At 49.9% G+C, this 18,826-nt stretch overlaps 1 protein-coding gene across 2 annotated transcripts in view; it reads right to left on the bottom strand.

Annotated features, from left to right (window-relative positions):
• LOC105807087 (huntingtin-interacting protein 1) overlaps positions 1-17,402 on the bottom strand; it is a 44,087-nt gene extending 26,685 nt beyond the window's left edge. The window contains exons 1-6 of one of the 2 annotated variants that reach the window (XM_012640372.1): positions 17,266-17,402; positions 17,040-17,096; positions 11,333-11,413; positions 5,573-5,649; positions 4,987-5,048; positions 292-432 (exon numbers count right to left, since the gene is read on the bottom strand). In XM_012640372.1, coding sequence (XP_012495826.1) covers positions 292-432; positions 4,987-5,048; positions 5,573-5,649; positions 11,333-11,413; positions 17,040-17,054 — 376 coding nt within the window. In that variant the 5' untranslated portion in view covers positions 17,055-17,096; positions 17,266-17,402. Of the gene's footprint in view, positions 1-291; positions 433-4,986; positions 5,049-5,572; positions 5,650-11,332; positions 11,414-17,039; positions 17,097-17,265 lie in introns of those variants that run through there. The other variant, XM_012640371.1, reaches the window with a different exon arrangement.
• Positions 17,403-18,826: the final 1,424 nt, after the last annotated feature.

The following is an 18,826-nucleotide window of genomic DNA, read 5'->3' as shown; positions in this document are numbered from 1 at the left end:
GCGGTTCCTAAAATACTTGACATGCTTGATGAATGGTAATGTGCTCCAGCTGGAGGCAGACGGAGAGGACCAGCCTGAGACACATCTACTGCCAGCCATGGGCTTTACTGGGCACACCAAAGCGTGGGCCCCGCTCTTCTATTCTCACAATGGTCAGAGCTCCAGGGTCTTTTGGAACAGAAGCAGAGAGCCACAGCCACAGAGAGGGGCTGCATTTCTCTGGGGGCATCCTTGGGCTGGGACCCTCCTTCTGGCCTGAATCTCACGGAAGACCCAGGCCGGGGTACTCACAGGAGTGGAGTTTGAAGAGAAGCTTGACAGTGTAGTCGTAGAGGTGGCTGCAGTCCAATATGACCTGGATCAGCGGGGCGAGGCGGCACTGCCCAGCTGTCGTCACCGACACAGAGCGCGACATGTCCAAGGAGTTGAACACTAGGAAATAAAAGGGGCAGGAAGGTGGTGGAGCCAGGAAGTTACAGGTGACCTCTTCAGAGGGGCAGAGGCAGGGGTTGGACGTACACCAAGGACCTATTCTGTGCGTGCATTATCTCATCTACGAGATAGATGAGATAATGGACAAAGGTCCTGTCTTTGAGGATCTTTCTAGTCCCTGCCCCCAGTCTGATCAGAAAGACAGAACACATCATCTTTTAGAGTTTCTGATTTAATGGGAAGATGGGTTATTGATCAAGGAGAGCCCTCTGTTTTATGGGGAGTCAAAATTTCCAGATTGGAAGGGGCTGCAGAGGGCTGCCAATCCAGCCCTCCCTGTCACCCCTGACCTTTAGGAGCACCAAGATTGGTGGTGGCAGCAGCTAACCTGTGGGGAAAGTATCAAACACTGATCAGAAGATGAAGAAGGGATCACATAGCTGTGGCTTCCTGGTGGCTTGCTACAGCGGTTCTGGGACACCAGGAGGAGGCTGGACAATTGCAGAGCCTACGAGGGCCACAGTAAGGGACCAGGGAGCAGGAGGCACCGGCAGGACCAAAGGCCGATCGAGGTCCTTGGGGAAGCTGGTCAACAGAAGTAGAATACTGCTCTCCACCTCCCAAGTTCCAGAGAGGAAGTTGCTCCCTCCCAAGCAACTGGAGGCCTGGCTGTAGACCCTGAGCTCACACCACCGGCCAGGGCTGATTTTCCTTCTTGCATCGACTGCCCACTGCCTCTGGGAGACTCCGCATGAGACAGGCAAAGAAACGACTCTCCCTGACAGCCCCTCCGTGAGCGGAACTGCCCCATAGGGAAGCCTAGAGCTACATGTGCTCTGCCTCCCCTGACTGCACTAATCGTAACTGGGTTAGTCTGGCGGCTGCAAAAAATCCCAAACTGTTCTAATTAAAAGGCGGCTTTTCTTCTTGACACAAATTAAAAGCAGCTGTCACTGCAAGGCAGCCGTCCCCAAGTCTACAGGCTTCCTCAGGCTCCGCTCTGGCAAGAAACCACAGGCGACTCCGTCTGCCTGCCTGCCTGACTTCCGCCCAGTGGCGTCCAGCAGTGTGACCGTGGACAAGCAGCTCAACCTCTCTGTGCCGTCAGATGCTCTTCGGTGAAGCACAGACGGTTGTAACAGCACACACCTGGTAAGGGTCTCGTAATACTTAACGGGAATGTCGTGGGAAAAGCACAGACTCGTGCAGCGGATCTCAACCTTGGCTTTGAAAAATTATCATCTGCCTGCAACTCCCCACAACAATCTGTTTTAATTGGTCTGGGGCATCAGACCCTCCCCCAGGTGATTCTAATATGCAGGCAGGGCTGAAAACTATTTCCTAGCTTAGCGGTTGGCAAACTTTAGCATGTATGAGAATCACCCAGAGTAGCACTGTCCAGCCGAATTCTGTAATGATGGATAGAAATGTTCGGCATGGACTGTCCCATGTGCTAACCACACGTGGCTACCTGAAATATGCCTGAAATATGGCTAGTGCAACTGGGAGGACCTGACTTTTAAATGTTATTTAATTGTAATCAATTTAAATAGTCGTCTGTGGCTAGTGGCTACCCTGTTGGACAGTGCAGACCTCGGGCACTTGTGAGAACACAGGGTGCCAGGCTGCATCTACCTCTAGAAGTTCTGACTCGGCAGGTCTGGGGTGAGACCCACGATTTGCTTTTCTAACAAGTTCTCAGGTGATGCTGATGCTGCCGGTCTGGGGACCGCACTTTGAAAACCGAGTCCTCAAAATAAATGCTAAGTGTCATTTGCCAATGTTTCCTGCAGTGCTGAAAACCAGTGGCACCCTTCCGAGGGTACTGGTCAGAACCCTACAGGGTCACAGACAAGGACTCAGCCTGGAGAGATGTATTCCACATCAGCGCTCTTGATTTTTGTGGCACTTGGATGTAGGCACCTGGGGCACAGAGTGGGGTTGGGTGTACGTGTAACAGAGGGTTCTGGCTTCCAAATCAATGCATTTGACCACGGAGGGCTTTTTGCAAAGACTTGGGGTTTAAACATGGGTAGCTCTACTCTAGAAGACTCTTAAGTAATTCATGCCAAATATTCCCAGAGCGTGAAGCTGGAAGCTGACAACATTTAATGAATTTTATTCACCTATCTCTTCATCGCTATTTGTCCAAAGGCTGCATTTTTTCTTTCCTTTTTTTTTTTTTAGAGACAGGGTCTCACTGTGTTACCCAGGATGGAGTGCAGTGGTGTCATCACACCTCACTGCAACTTCAAACTCCTGGGCTCAAGCAATCCTCCTGCCTCAGCCTCTCAAGAAGCTGGAATCACAGGCATGTGCCACCAAGCCCAGCTAATTTTTCCATTTTTTGTAGAGATGGGGTCTTACTATGTTGCCCAGCCTGGCCTCAAACTCCTGGGCTCAAGTGATCCTCCTGTCTCAGCCTCCCAAAGTCCTGAGATTACAGGTGTGAGCAGCTGTGCCCGGCCAGAAGCATTATTTTATTGCTGAGAATTTGCCATATATATTGGGCACTGGGCTAGAACAGAGGGAATTCAAAGATGAGTCAGTCACGGCTCCTGATTTGGGGGAGGAACACAAAATCTTGTGGTCACAATTTTAAGGGAACAATGCATAAAAAAGCAGGGCCAGTGCTCATGGGATGTGGGACAAAAGGACTGAGCTGACCACCTGTACCCCACACTCATTCTCTCAGCCTACTCACGTCCTTCTGGACGTCATCACTTCTCTGCTCGGTCCACCTGCTGCCAGGAGCTGGCAGGACATCTCCAAAGGGTCCAACATTTGACTCGCACTCCCCCAGCCACCACGGCAATGGCAGGCAGGCGGTGGCTCTGAGAGGAGGCTGGAGCTGCTGGGAGACAGCTGGGATCAGCTGAGTTGCAACTTCTAGGTTGCACTTTCCCAACAATGACAATTCCGAGAACATCATTCATGTCTGTATTCAAATCTAGCACATTCCTAAGCTAAATGCAGATGAACTCTGAATTATCCACCCAGGTCCTTCCCACCCAAAGGGAAGTAATGAAAAGTTAGCTATAACAATTATTCATATACTTTTATGCAAACATGTCCAATGCATTAAAAAAAACACACATCTACACCACCTCTCTCAACGTGACTAGGTTGAGAGGGCAGATATTGTGTTGTGTTTTATTTTTACTTCTCTACTGAGTTTTGTTTAAGACCCTGCTCAAATAGGTTACTAGTCAGCCGAGTACCCTCCTTTTCCCACAAATCACAGTTTCCAACTGTTTCTGATATTTCTCTGACCACATCTTATACTGAACTGGTTGGTCAAAGTATTAGGGAATATGGTTGGGTACAGTGGCTCATGCCTGTAATCCCAGCACTTTGGGAAGTGGAGGCAGTAGGATTGCTTGAGGCCAGGAGTTCAAAACTAGCCTGGGCAACATAGCGAGACCTTGTCTCTACAAAAAATAGAAAAATTAGCCGGGTGTGGTGGCGTGCACCTCTAGTCCAGCTACTCGGGAGCCTGAGACAGGAGGATCGCTTGAGCCCAGGAGTTTGAGGGTGCAGTGAGCTAAGACGATGCTGCTGCACTCCAGCCCAGGCAACAGAACAAGACCCTGTCTCCAAAAAAAAAAAGTATTAAGGAATTAGTTGCCCTGTCAGAGGCCTAGTATAGCCTGGAACAGAATATTCTGGAAAAGAATAGGCCAGTAGTAAGCATTTGATGCACAGATGAACACGCTGAGGGAAGCTGCAATTCAGGGTGAGGAGTCAGAGCCCCGAGAGTGGGCCCTCCCTGTGCACATGCTGAGAAGGCCACCAAGCTTGCGCAAGACACCTCCAGTGGGGAACACCCTCCCAGAGCTGGACACTTGTCGTGGAACACCTCGAGACTCAGAACATTGCTCCTGTGTCCCCAGAGAAAGGAGGGAGCCAGCTGGGAGGCCTGGGGAGGAGACGCTGGGGAGAAGGACCCGCTGAGGCTCTTTGGGGAAGCTTCAGGGCTGACGGTCTGGAGGCACCAGAACTCTCAGGAAAAGAGAGCCTGGATGTGCAGCCAACTTCCCTGCTAGCAGAGTGGGACTTCACGAGCTTCTCACGTGGACCTGGGCAACACCCCAACCTGACCAGCTTGTTCCCATGGCTGCCAACTGAACAGCAGACACAAGTCCTTCTTCCCGGGCAGAAATCACGCCCTCGTGCCTGCCCCGCTCTGAGTGGCAGGCAGGACTGGCCAGGGCTGTGGCCACAGTCCAATCAGTGGCTGTCAAAGGGGTATGAGCTGTCTTTGGGATCTTGGAGGCCTGGGCTTCCAGAGGGAGGCCAGCAGGGAGGGAAATATGGTCTTTCTGCTCCGATATGAAACCACAGATTTGGATAATAGCCGAGAGCTTCAGGCCCTCCCTGCATGCGGAATGGAGTGCGCAGAGATGAGGAGCGAATATCTCTATTTTCCTGCCCCTTGCGTTGCGCAACTTGTAGGCAAAGGAGGGCCAGGCCAGCTGGTCCCAGCAGGGAACGAGGCTGGGAATGAGGCAACTCCTGTGAGAGCTGGGGTCAGACGGACGGGAGGAGACTCACCAGTTTGGAAGAGGTTTAGTTCACACTCCAGGTAGTCAAACATCTCCACTGTTAACTGGAAACTGGACCCAAGAGGAAAGAAAGCTTACACTCCACGGCCTGAGGCCAGTCTGTCACCTGCCCCTTCCTCATGCTCTGCACTGCTACTTCCAGTCCCCAGTGCACACCGGAATGCACATGCGCACACAGGCACACATGTGTGCACACACATGTACATAAACACACGCATATGCACAAGTACAGGCACACACATCCCGGCTCCCATTCTCAGCCCCCACCCGAGTGGGTATTAAGGCCAGGTAAAGATCCAGCAGGGCAGAGTTAACGGTGACAGTGGCAAAGGGAGAGGACAGGTCCCAGTGTTAGGCTGGGAGGGCAAGACAGAGAGGAAAACTCCGGGCTATGAGACAGCCCAGCAGAGGGTCTGGGTAAGGCAGAGTCACCCAAAGCCAAGTCACCCGGGGGCTCTGGTCCCCACCCCAGCACTGCCCCTGCCATCAGGCCTTCTGTGACCCTAATGAGAAGTGACAGCATCCACAAAAGCTTTCCTCCCCACTGGGCCCACAGCAGGACGGCAACCACTTACAAATTGTTAACATCACTTTCTCCAGCCTCGTCCAGCTGTCGGTCACTCATCTGAAGGTTGCCTGGGAACCTGGGATTCTGGAAAGGAGGTAGAGGAAGTCAGAACAGGGCATGTTAGGAGCTCTCTACCTTGCCCGACCAACATCAAGCAGCCCTGTACACACTGAGCTTGGGCAGCTGCAGGCTGGACCGTGCCTGCGCAGCTTGTACTCCCACGGGCACCCACATTCTTCCTGGGGAGACGGTGTCAGGTCACACAACCTCTCTCTCTCTCACACACACACACACACAGAATGTCCTCTACCCATTATCAGAGGTGAAGGCTCCATCCCACCCCTCAGAGCCAGGCGAGGGCTCCTGCCTTACAATCTGCGCCCTGGGACATTCTTCTAAAGATGCTTTCCCGCAGTGCAATGACACTTAGCATGCGACATGGTCGCCTCCCAATCACCCACGACACGTGAGGCAGTGGAATAATTATATTTAGCCCTGGTCCGTCTGAATCCTATTCAGACTTCCTGCTGTCCTTTGCCATTTCCAGAAGCTGCTGCTGCGAGAGCAGGGCAGGCAAACCCGTTCTCACATTAGCTGCTGCAGAGTGTAATTAGCAAGAGAAACTTGTGGGCAGGAACATGCTACGTAGCACACCCCTAAGTCAAGAGAAGTTAACTGGTATCATTAGTCGCCGCCAAGTGTCCACATCCTTGTGTCTTCATCTGTGTGGCTTGTCCCTCTGGCAAAGGAAAGGGCCCCAGAAAGATGCATGGCCGATTCTTCGGGGCCTTCTAAGTTCTAGAGTGAGTACTTTAGGCTCTGAAAATGGAAATACTGAGATAAAAGGGCCAGGTGGTGGGTGTCTGTCATTTCTATTCTATCTCACCTCGAAGTCGACAGCAGTGGTCCTGCAGGAGTGGTCCCGGGACCAGCCGCATTGGCATCACCTGGGGACTTGTTAGAAATGCAAATTCTCACCACAGACCTACTGAATCGGAAACTCCAGGGTGGGCCCAGTGAGCTGTGTTTTAATGTGCCCTCCCGTGACTCTGAATGGGTGGGACAGCAGGGAGCTGGGACCGTGAAGCTTGGTAGTGCGGGGAGCCTCTGGGTACTCTGGGGACCAGGGCAAGGGGAGGCGGAGGAGGCAGGGGACACCTGCCCATCACCTTGCACGATGCGTTTCGACTTTGATTTAATCCTCACAACAGTCCGTGAGGCAGAAATAATGATTCCCATTTTAAATCTGGGTTAAAGGTCACATAGGTATGAAGCTGAAGTCTGAACTCGGGTCAGTCTGCCTCGAAAACAGACTGCTTCCAGGCGCAGGTGGAAACTCGTGTACAGTAACGGATGCGCTACACACAGGTGCTGGAGGTCGCGGCAGAGCTGAGTGTGAAGCGCACACTCAGGGACTTCTCTCAGCGAGGCCAGCGACTGACTTATGAGGCTCCTGCAAAGCCTTGGACACTGCCTGGCATGGTGACTTCTTCACAGTGAATCCAAGCGTTTCAGCCGTGGGCTCACCTGCCTACACCAGGCACACGAAAGATACGATGGCATCTGAACTCTGCTTAACCTGAAACCCTTGACCTCTTTTGACAGTTTGCATCTGTGCCCTCCCCTGGCTTTCCTCATACCCCCGACACACCAACGCCTTCCATCTTTGTGTCCCAGAGTCCCCACCCCCGCCCTCCTACCAGAAAGGCTCACGACAGCGCCGTGCTGGGGGCTGCCGAGGGCCAGGCAAGGTCCGGGACAAAGGCAAGAGCAGAGCTGGATCTTAGGGTTCATGATTCTGCCCCCGCCTCCCCCACGTGGCTGGGCTAATGTTCCATCCCCTGCCAGGAAATGCCCACCGCAGACTCAGCTTCTGGGGTCCAAGGTGCCAAGGCCTCTGAGGCTGGTGGACTTGGTTCCAGAATTCCACAGAGTCCCACAGGGCACCTCAGCGCCTCTGCCGTCCCCAGTGGCAGGTGTCCAAACACAGGGCTCTCCATGCCCAGCCCCTCCCAGCCTCTCCGTCCCTACCGTCCTCGGGTGTTTCCTGCACCCCATCTCCCATCCCACTGCCTCTCGGAACTTCAGGGCAGCCTGTAGCCTCAACCTCTCACCTGCCCCCAAAGGACAGCGCAGCCTCTGGAGTGACGCGGGTTCACTTTCCACGAGCCCATTTACACGGGCTGGGAGGTGTGGGCCGTGTCCTTCCCGGGTCCTGGTGTTTCTCCAAATGACAATGGCTCTTGTTTGCAAGTTCATTTGATTCAATTATTCCCCCTTTGTATCTCCTCATCACTAGGACCTGCCATCTCTGGTCACTACCTGGTATTTATCCGAGTCCCTGGCACCTATACCAGAGTCTTCCTCTGCCCCAAGCCCTGTACCCTGGGATTGTAACCTCTGACCTCCTCCATTTCAGCACCTCTACTCCACCCCCAGCTATGTGCGCCCACCCTGGACCCTGCCACCACCTAGAACCGCCTGCACAGCATCCTCCGCTCCAGCTGCCACATCCAGGTCTCTGCCCTTGCAGCCCTGTCCCGCCCTCACGTCTGCCACCACTCAGATGGCCAGTCCCTTCCTGCTCCCACTCCTGTCTCTCTGGCCACACTCACTTCCTGGCTCAGTCTGGACATCAGTCCCACCCCCAATGCCCTGCCCATCCTTCCACCACCCTGCTATGAAGATCTGCTGAGCCTGGGTCCTTGTCACATGCTCTGTGCCTAGGGCCAGCGGCCAAACGTCCCCAGAGAAGGACTCACAGCTGGTGTCACTAATCATTCACGCTCTCTGGCCTTAGCGTCCTCCTAGTCAGATCAGGCTGCTATAACAAGACCCCACAGACAGGGCGGCTTAAACACCCGGCATTGACGTCTCATAGTCCTGGGGCTGGGAAGCCCAAGACCAAAGTGCTGGCAGATCCGGTTCCTGGTCTAGGCCCTCCTCCCGGTTATGTCCCTCACATGGCCGAGAGGGAGAAGCAAGCTCTCTCCTGCCCTGTCTGACTGGGGCACCAATCCCACGCACGAGGCTCTACCTTCATGACCTATCACCTCCCGAAGGCCCCAATCCCATTGCACTGCAGGTTAGGATTTCAACACGTAAATTCTGGGGGGACACATTCAGTCTGTAACAGTGCCCATGACAGCCCTGCCATTGCCCTTCCGTGGATGACTCCCTTCCCTCTCAAACTTGGTATCCGATTCCCACCCTGTCACCCTCAGCACGTGACCTTCCTTCTTACATCGTCAGGTGGCAGTGGCCTCCGCATCCTGCCTCCCGTCCCCTCCCCGCTCTCCATGGAGCCCCGTCCTTCCTGTCCTCTAGCCTCTTTCCTTACTCAGGACCAGCCCCTCTGTGCTGCTAGAGCCCATGTAGTTTCTAGTTCATTCTGTCATTCAGGCGACAAATCCTGATTGAGCACCTGTTCTGGGCTGGACGAAGGTAAGACACCTGTTCTCTGTCCTGTCAGAGCCCATAGGCCAGAGCACCCGGCCCCCAGGCCTCCCCTTCTCTCTGCTCGTGCCCTTCTTCCCGCTACCAAGGTCTGTCTCACTGGCCCCGCGGCCCCTCTGGTTACTGCCCCCTCCTCCCTTTCCTGCCAATCTCCCGGCAGTCCCCAGCCCTCTATCCCGAGGACAACTCTCCTAACTCTGGCTCCCATCATCGTCCACACTGGCAGCCTGGGGCTCTCAAGCCCCCGCTCCACCCTGCCCCCAGGAAGGGCAACCCGAGATGCACAGTGGCCCATGTCACTGCTTGAAGGCCTGATCCCCAGCGGGTACAGAACAGTCCAAAGTGCTCCTCAGGCGGGTGCTGAGGCCTCGGTGACCCGGACGTTTCACGTCTACCGCTCTCCACCCTGCCCGAGCCTCACACCAACGTGGATCTGTCGCTAGTTCCACAAGGTCACCAGACTGTTCCGGCCTCATGCTCTGAGGTCTCCAGCTGATCCCTCTGCCTGAGATGCCCTCCTGGCCCTCTTCGTCCGGCCCCCTCTTCTCTCCCCAGCCGCTCTGTGCAGTCCCCACGGTTCTGGCTCCAGCCATCATCTGACTGCAACCTCACAAGAACCCTCCGGCCAGTAGTGCCAACCAAGTCCTTCCAGAATTCCTGACCAACAGAAAGTGCAGGAGCTAAGGCAAGATTGTTGTGTTGAGCTACTCCGTTTTTGTGCGATGTGTTATGCAGCCGAGACAACCAGAATGCGCTCAGATTGACCTCAGGCGTCACTGCCTCCAAGCATTCTGTGTGGCCCTGAGTCTGAGGTAGATGCCCTCATGGTCCCCGTGCCGCCTCTGCTTCTCCCGTTCTAGCCCTGTTGGTATCTCTCTCCTCTCCCGACCAAACTGCAAGACTCCCAAGGCAGGGACAAAGTCCATTTACCCCGCTCTCTTCAGAACCTAACGCCATCCAGCCCGTGGCAGGCCCTCAATGACACACTAAGGCAGGTAAGAGCAGCCACTGGGCACGGCACAGCGTCAGCACCAAGCAGCCCTGCGTTCAAGTCCACGCTTTCCACGGGACTCAACCACCCTCCAAATTGCATGTTCCTAGGATATAATTACACCTGTTTGTACGGCTGTCGTGAACATTAAATGATGTCTGTACAAGGTTTAACAGTAGAATAGTATCAATGAATCAAAGCTACCCTTCGAGTAGATAAAAGATAATATAGATAAAGACACTAAATTATGTTATTTCTTCTTCAATCTCTTCCCTTCTCCATCTCCACTGGCAGCTCCCGGCTCAAGCCGTTTCCTCTCCCACCTGGCACACCATTCTCCTTCCCGCCCACGCATTTGCACCTCCCCCATCCCCCAAGCTCCACCTTCGCTTTGCTCTTCCTGACACTGTGACTTTGTCATTTCAGAAGGTCCCTGGCACCTCTCCATGGGCACAGGTAACTGCTGTGCACTATGACATGGCTACTGCCAGTGTGCACGTGTGCCGTCTGCCCCCAGGAATCTGTCAACTCCTACAAAGCAGGCAATTTTTCCTTCCTCTTCTTCTTTTTTTCTTTTTTTTTAAGAAACAGGGTCTTCCTTGCTATGTTGCCCAGGCTGGAGTACAGTGGCATGATCATAGCTCACTGCAGCCTCGAACTTCTGGGCTCAAGAGATCTTCCTGCTTCAGCCGCCCACCTAGCTGGGGCTATAGGCACATGTGACCATGCCCAGCTAATTATTTTATTTTTTTTAGAGATGGGGTCTTGTTATGTTGCCCAGGCTAGTCTCAAACTCTTGGACTCAAGTGATCTGCCTCAGTCTCCCAAAGTGCTGGAATTACAGGCATGAGCCGCCGCGCCCAGCCCATTTTTTACTTACTCTTACATGCTTGTTAGTACTGAGCACACAGTCTTACATGCATTAGGTGTGTGAGAAATACTTACTGACCAAAGTCAGATATTGATTAAAAGAAGGTTCTGTGTGGAAACTCACTAGAGAAATTGCAGGAATTGTTTATATTAATAGTATAATCAGTATTTCTGTAACAGTATAAGGCAACCTAGTGGATACGGTTCCTCTTTCTAGACGTAAAATGGGGAACAAAAGATAGAAGACATAGGCCAAAATCCCAGGCCTTGCCACACCCCAGAGGCCCGACTGCAGTTTTCCTCTCGTACAGCTGGAGTGTGGCTCAAGCACTCCCTGGGAGCCCAGGCTGTCTGTTACCTGAAGGATCCCTATCAATTAGGCTCAGAGAGGTGCTGAGGGGACTTAGGGTGGGAGCGGGTGGTGGCGGCGGGTCGTCCGCCGGGACTCACTTTGGTATGGTACTCCATCTTCGTTCTCAGCAGTTTGAGGTAGATGCTGCAAAGCTGCCCATACCCCTCACTCAGGTGACCCTGTCGGGAAGACGCAAGAAAACAGTGTCAACACCAACAACATGTGGGTCCAGAGACCTGCAGCTAGGACTTCCTTGGTAGAGAATCTTTTTCCGATTATGAAAATAACAAATGTCCATTTTTAAAAATTTAGAAAATGTAGAAAAACACACATACAAACAAATCACTCATAACCTAACCACTAGTTGTAATCACAGGTAACATTTTACGGGTATAACCTTTCCTTTCCTTTCTTTTTTCTTTGTTTTTTTCTTTTAAGACAGAGTCTCGCTCTGTTGCCCAGGCTAGAGTGCCGTGGCATCAGCCTAGCTCACTGCAACCTCAAACTCCTGGGCTCAAGGGATCCTCCTGCCTCAGCCTCCGAAAGTGCTGGGACTACAGGCACATGCTACCACGTCCCACTAATTTTTTCTGCTTTTAGTAGAGACGGGGTCTCGCTCTTACTCAGGCTGTTCTCGAACTCCTGAGCTCAAACAATCCTCCCTCCTTGGCCTCCCAGAGTGCTAGGATTACAGGCCTGAGCCACTGTACCCAGCCTATTTTTTCAATTTAAATAGATTATTTTAAGAGCAGCTTTAGATTTATAGCAAAATTGAGCAGAAAGTAGAGAGAGTTCCATTTACTTCTTATGCCCCCCCAACACACACAAGTTCCTTGACTATCAATATCCCCCACCAGAGTGGTACATGTGTTATAATCGATGAACCGACATTGACATGTCATTATCACCCAAAGTCCAGAGTTTACAGTAGGGTTCACTCTTGGTGTTAAACATTCAATGGGTTTTGACAAATGTAAAATTACCATTATAGTATCACGCAGAATAATTTCACTACCCGAAAAATCCTCAGTGCTCTACCTTTATTCTTAAAATATAAAACAGAATCAATCTATTTTTTCACTTAATATACTGCAATTTTGTCCTATCTTCTTTTTTTTTTTTTTTGACAGAGTCTCGCTTTTGTTGCCCAGGCTAGAGAGAGTGCCGTGCCATCAGCCTAGCTCACAGCAACCTCAAACTCCTGGGCTCAAGCGATCCTCCTGCCTCAGCCTCCCCAGTAGCTGGGACTACAGGCATGCGCCACCATGCCCGGCTAATTTTTTCTGTATATTTTTAGTTGGCCGATTAATTTCTTTCTAATTTTAGTAGAGATGGGGTCTCGCTCTTGCTCAGGCTGGTCTCAAACTCCTGAGCTCAAACAATCCGCCCGCCTCGGCCTCCCAGAGTGCTAGGATTACAGGCGTGAGCCACCACGCCCGGCCTGTCCTATCTTCTTAAACTTTCTCCTGTATCATAATTTTTTGTGACTGTCCTATATAATTATTATTGTAATTTATTGAACTGACTCAATAAATTCAAATTAGTTAAAATTTTTGCCATGATAAACTAACTTTCAGTGAACATTTTTACAGCATTCTTGTGTACAAATGTGAGGACTTCCTTGGGATAAATCTTGAATAAGGCTTCTTATTTAAGAATTGTAAGTCTCCTACCCTTGGCAATCAGAGTCTGGCCATGGGCTATTTCCTTCCTTCTGTTTTCTCTAAGCACAGTAAGAACACCTCTGCCGATGGATTCCAGTAGCCTAAGAGCATTTATACTATTATCATGGGGTGGGGATTTGAAATGGGACCAGTCCTAGCTGGTGCAGAACACACCTTCCCATGGGGCCTGCCCATGCAGCCAGGCCCCTGCTGCCCTGGGTGCCTGGGAAGAAGGAAAATTAACAGAGTGATGTTGGCAACTCCCAGCTATCTACAACAAGGGAGGGAAACGGGGGCGCAAAGAACCCTTAAACTGAACAGCTGTGGCTCCCATATGAGTTTTGACTTCCACATTTTCTTTTAAGTGCATCTATATTCTCTAGAGCAGCAGCGGTCCCCAATATTTTTGGCACCAGGGACCGGGTTCATAGAAGACAATTTTTCCATGGACTGAGGTTGGTGTGGGGATGGTTTTGGGATGATTCAAGCGCATTACATTTATTGTGCAGTCAAACCTTTCTGATAATGAGAATCTGTATTTGCAGCCGCTCCCCAGCCCTAGCAACACGGCCTCAGCTCCACCTCAAATCATCAGGTATCAGATTCTCATAAGGAGCGCGCAGCCTAGATCCCTCACCTATGCAGTTTACAGTAGGGTTTGCGCTCCTGTAAGAATCTAATGCCGCTGCTGATCTGACGGGAGGCAGAGCTCAGGTGGTGATGCTCACCCACTGCTTACTCCCTGCTATACGGCCCGGTTCCTAACAGGCCAAGGACTGCTACCAGTCCTCAGCCCACAGGTTGGGGACCACAGCTCTAGAACAGAATAAAGGAATCACATTGAACATGTCTGAAAGGGCACCAAAGGGAGGTAAGGAATCAGAAGAGGTTAAAAATGTCAATGCCAGATACGGCAGTATGTTGATAAGGTATTACTTTTCTATGAACAATTCATATTTTATTAATTTTTATGTAATACTTATAGAAAAGTTCATTTTTGAAAAATTAGAAAGCATGGAAAAAGGAGAAAAATATTTTCACCATCAAAAACAACTAACTATACTTAACATGAAAATGCACAAGGATCAAAAAGCAAAAGATGGTCCTAACTTCCAGAAACGCTAAGTCAAAGGCAAGAGACAGAACTACCTAGGAAGAAAGACCTAAAGGAATTTCATTTTGGGTAACAAGGTAGGCTAGCTACCTGGGTTGATCTTCCCACTGAAAACTATTAAAAATACTGAGTAAAATATTAAAACTTCTTTTTGAAGGCATCAATGAGTTAGCAAGAGCGTAAGAAATCCTCAGGCCGGGAACTGAGTAAACACAGATACTCAGGCAACTGAAGGCTGGGGTGAGCTTTGCCACGCCAGGTGAACTGAGCTTTGATTTTCTAGGCCTCAGTGGTCATGTGGTGAACAAGAGACAGGACTCTGGCCTGCCCAAGTTGAGGAGTCTCATGGAAGAGCTAAAAGACTGCCTCATTGGTGGAGGGAAGCAAGGGTATATATAAAATAACACACACCCTGGCACTCCTGTATGGAGGAGGAAGTCCCCCTGAGGGCTGTAAAGAAAGTCTATAGCTTCAAACCACTTTTGTGATTAGAGGGAAGGAAAAACCACTGCTGAGAATTGGACCCATAAGCCAGTCCCCAAGGGGATCTACCCAGAATTCACAAAACCTTAAGCTGAGAATTTAATTTAGAATGATCTCAATGGAAGCAAATGCCGATTCTCTCTGGAGGAACCTGCCTTCATTACAGACTTCAAGGAATTCCCACAAATAGAATGCCAAGGAAAAGGAGCAGCTTACAGTGCAAAATAACTAAGCACAAAAGGAAATTATATAGCATGAGCAAAAGTCACAAAAAGTGATGGATGACAGAAACAGATCTCTAAGGATTTTAGATAATGGAATTATAAAAAGCAATATATGAAATGACTAGGTTTAACATATCTGAAGAGATAAAGAGGTTGTTTCAAAATATATGTAGGGCATAAGGAATTGTAAAAAATACCAAGCAAATCTGAAAAAAAAAAGAACGTCAAGAAATTAAAACTGTACTAACTAAAACTGAAAACCTTATGGAGAGGTTTACCAAGAGATTAGACCGAGCTAAAGAGGGAACAAGTGAACTGAAAGCTAGATCTGATGAAATTATCCAAAATGCAGCAGAGACAAATATGTAGAAAAAACCAAAATAGTGGTTTAGAGATATGGGGGACAGAGTGAGAGAGTCCAACACGCTTCTAAGACAAAGTGTCAGAAGGAAAAGACAAATGGAGCAAAAGGTAATATTTGAAACAACAATGAAAAGTTTTCATAACTGATAAAAGATACCTACAGATTTAAGAAGTCCAAAGAATCCAAAATAAATTCACTCCTAGACACATTCCAAGATCTTAAAACGGTCAGAGATAAAATACAGATTGGCTTCAAAGGAGCAACAGTGAGTCTCACAGCTGACTTTATGAAAATCATGACAGCCAGAAGTCAGTGAAAAGAAATCCTGAATTATATCCTTCATGGGCTGACAGAAAATAACCGTCACCCTAGAATTCTAAACCCAGAGAAAATATCTTTCATGAATAAAGTTGAAATAAAGACATTCTCAAACAAACAAAAATGGTGTTTGCCACCAGCAGGCTCTCAATAAAGAACATTCTAGAAGAAACAATTCAGGAAGGAAGAAACTGATCCCAGATGGAAGTTCTGTGGCAAGCACAGAATAAAACAACTAAAATAAAACAATATCTTATAGGGTTTAAAAAGAAAAACATAACCAAAACTAAAATACATGACAATACTGACACACAAGTTGAAGGAGTGAGTAGAATTAAAAAATTCTAAGGTCTTTGTGTTATACAGGAAACAGATAAAGGTAAGAAATGTAGACCTTGGTAAACTGAGCAAGCATTTTGTAATTATTCGAGAACATAACAGAAAAAATATTTTTTTAATCTCGCAACTAGTAATGAGGAAAAAAATAGAATGATAAAAAAAATACCCAGCCAACCCAAAAGAAGGCAAGGAATGAGAGAAATAGAACCAGAACAGATGGGAAAATAGAAAGCATAAAATAAAATATAAATATAAACATATCAAGTATGTATATGTAAGTAACATATAATAAATGTAAATAGACTAAATGCCCAGTAAATGACGAAGGCTGCCATCTTGAATAAAAAAACAAACAAAAACCTCACATCCAACTAAATGCTATTTACAAGTGATAGTTCTAAAACATAAGAATATAAGAAAGTTGAAAGTAAACGCTGGAGAAAGATATACCAGGCAAATTCTAATAAAAAGGAAAAGGTCTAAGCTTTACATGTGATAAGGAAAGCTTTCCAGAATGTCATTGGAAGAGTTGGGGACAACTATCGGCTTTGTTCAGGTAACAAGCCTTGTGACTTTAGGACAAGCTGCCCCCCTCTCTGGGCCTGCATCTCCCCACCTGGGATAGGTAGATAGGACTACAGAATGGCTACCATGTTACAAGTGCTGAGTGCAGACAGAGGCTGGTAAGACTTTGAGGGTAAAGGCAAAGGTAGTAGTTCTCAACTGATAGGGACAAGAGGGCCATATAAGAATCAACCGGGAAGAGTCTCCAAAATGCAGATGACCCCTCTCCATACACATGCCCTTGGACATCAGAATCTACAGGGATTGAGGGGCATGTAGAGAGACACTCTTTTCAATGGATTCTGACATTGCCACCTACCTCCCCCGTCAGCCTAAGCCACTGAGACTCCCTGGACAGGAAAGAAAAGGTATTGGCCTTAAGAACTGGGAATGCTAATCCTCAGCGCACTGTGACCCCAGTGGAAGGGAAGACGTAGGAACAGTGGCAATGTAGCTGCTAAGGGATCCCAATGCCCAGACAGCTTTTTGACATGAGGGTCCATTGACAGGAGAAGCTCCCAGGCCCTGGAACTTTTGTGCAGCTTCCAAGGACCCCAGGTAAGACTGTGGACATTGTGATATTATTTGGGGCATCCTTAGCCCCTCCCTGGGCTAATAGGAGAATCCTAAACAAGCTGAAAGAGATGAATATGCCCCATTCCCTGGCCCTTGTTCTGTGGCCTCTGGGAAAGGAGGAGAAGGAGCAGGGGGCTCCTGGGCCATCTCCAAACTCACCCACATCCTGCTCATGTCACTCAAGTCATTCCTGTATCTCAGAGAGTCTTTCAGGACCTGGAGAGGGAAGAGAACAGCTAGTGAGAGAGCAGAAGAGAGGACGGGATGGGGCAGGGAAGACAGGCTGGTTGGAGAGAGGCTGCCCACCTCTAACGGGGAACCCAGAGGCCAGGGGAAGGGGACAGCATGGGCGTGGACAGCAGCCTCTGTGGCCCAAGGAACTCACATTCGGATGTCCATCTCGGAGGAGTTTGTGGAACACGTGGCAGAACTTCCAGCAGAGCACCGCGTTGCTGGACAGAGGCAGTCGGTTGACAACAGACCAAAAGGTCTGAGCCCCTTTTTCGTGGTGGGTTCCCAGTATGCATGGTGGGAGGGGGTCATGGAAAACAAAGGCTCGGGCCCTGCCTCAGGCCAAGTCCTGGGGCCAAGCCTGCACCCAGCCACCGCAGAGGGCAAGCAGGCCCCGGTGGTGCTACCACAGGGGGGGCCACTCGAGATAGGACATCCTCGACCTGTACGGTATTCTGGCATGTTTTAGACAGATGGCAAGAAAATGTCTTATTCTAATAAAATCCATTTGATTAGACAATTTCCCCAGAGATGCAAGAGTCTTGAGAAAGGAGTACTTTTTCTAATTTGCACAAGTGTCCTCTGGGCCAGGGGTGGTCCGTTTGCCCTGCCTCTGGGAACCTTGGGTTGGGATGGGTACCCTGGGGAATGATCACAGCTGACTTTTTAACAACACACTCCGGCTTCTCCAAATTCTTTCTTATCCATCATTAAAAGCCACAGCAAGCTCAGCTCCTGACCAAGGACCCTGGCTGCTGCGGCGATCCCACATCCTGACCTCCCGCCCCCTCGGCCCCACTCCCCAGCAATGCCTCCGACCCTGCTCTGGCCAACCCTGCGCTTGCCCTGACAGCAGCAGTCCTCGTCTACAATGCCCTTTTCGCAAACTTAAAATGACTCAAATGCCCCACCTCTCCATAAACCTTCCTGATTTCGCTGGCGGGAACCTTCATCTCCCAACACCTTGAACTACGTGTATGTGGAATCCCAGGGCCGCTTCTCCCCAAACTCAATTCCAAACGGAGCTGCCACCGCAGACTGCCTGCCATGGTTTGTATGTGACAAGCGTCCATCTGGCCTTTTATGATTTTAAGTTTAGCATTCCAGATCTCTGCTGCCAGTGAGCCCTTTTTGGAGTGAGTAGAGGGTTTCCACGTCTTCTGGAATTATGTGCTGAAACAGGCTTCAGAGACCCAGCGATTGGGCACTGCGAGCCTTAAGGACAGCCCTTTACCTGGAACTTCAGGCTTCTTTATTAAGGCTCAGGCACAGTGTCATTTAGGGAGAAAGACTTGCTTCAGGTCAGAAGCTAATGATTCATCCAGAACCCATGTTGTTTGGATGTGAAAGGTACTATCAAGCTCCTCCCCCAGATGAAATTTTCATTTTGAGAGGGGTAGGCATGCACAGACTTTTGGGTCTGGAAGCCAAAGTCAGCTTTCAGTCTGGGAGTGAGTTCTGAAATAATCTGTGGTTCCACCTAAAGCATAGCCCCTCCAGACTAGCAGGAAGCAATGGGGCGGGGGGCAGCCCCAGGCTTCCCACGTTGACTTTCCCCAAGAGCAGCCACTAAACAGATGCGAGGTCAAGTGCAGAGCCAGCCGGGCACACTGACTCTGAAAGAGGCAAGGAGGCCTTTCTGTCTCTTTGATTTTATAAGCATTCTTATGCCCTCAATTACGTGTCAGGCACTGTAAAAGGCACTCAGGGAGAAA

This window comes from Propithecus coquereli, unplaced genomic scaffold (assembly GCF_000956105.1).
Source record: "Propithecus coquereli isolate 6110/MARCELLA unplaced genomic scaffold, Pcoq_1.0 Scaffold150, whole genome shotgun sequence".
NCBI lineage: Eukaryota > Metazoa > Chordata > Mammalia > Primates > Indriidae > Propithecus > Propithecus coquereli.
This window is presented reverse-complemented; position numbering and strand designations above follow the sequence as displayed.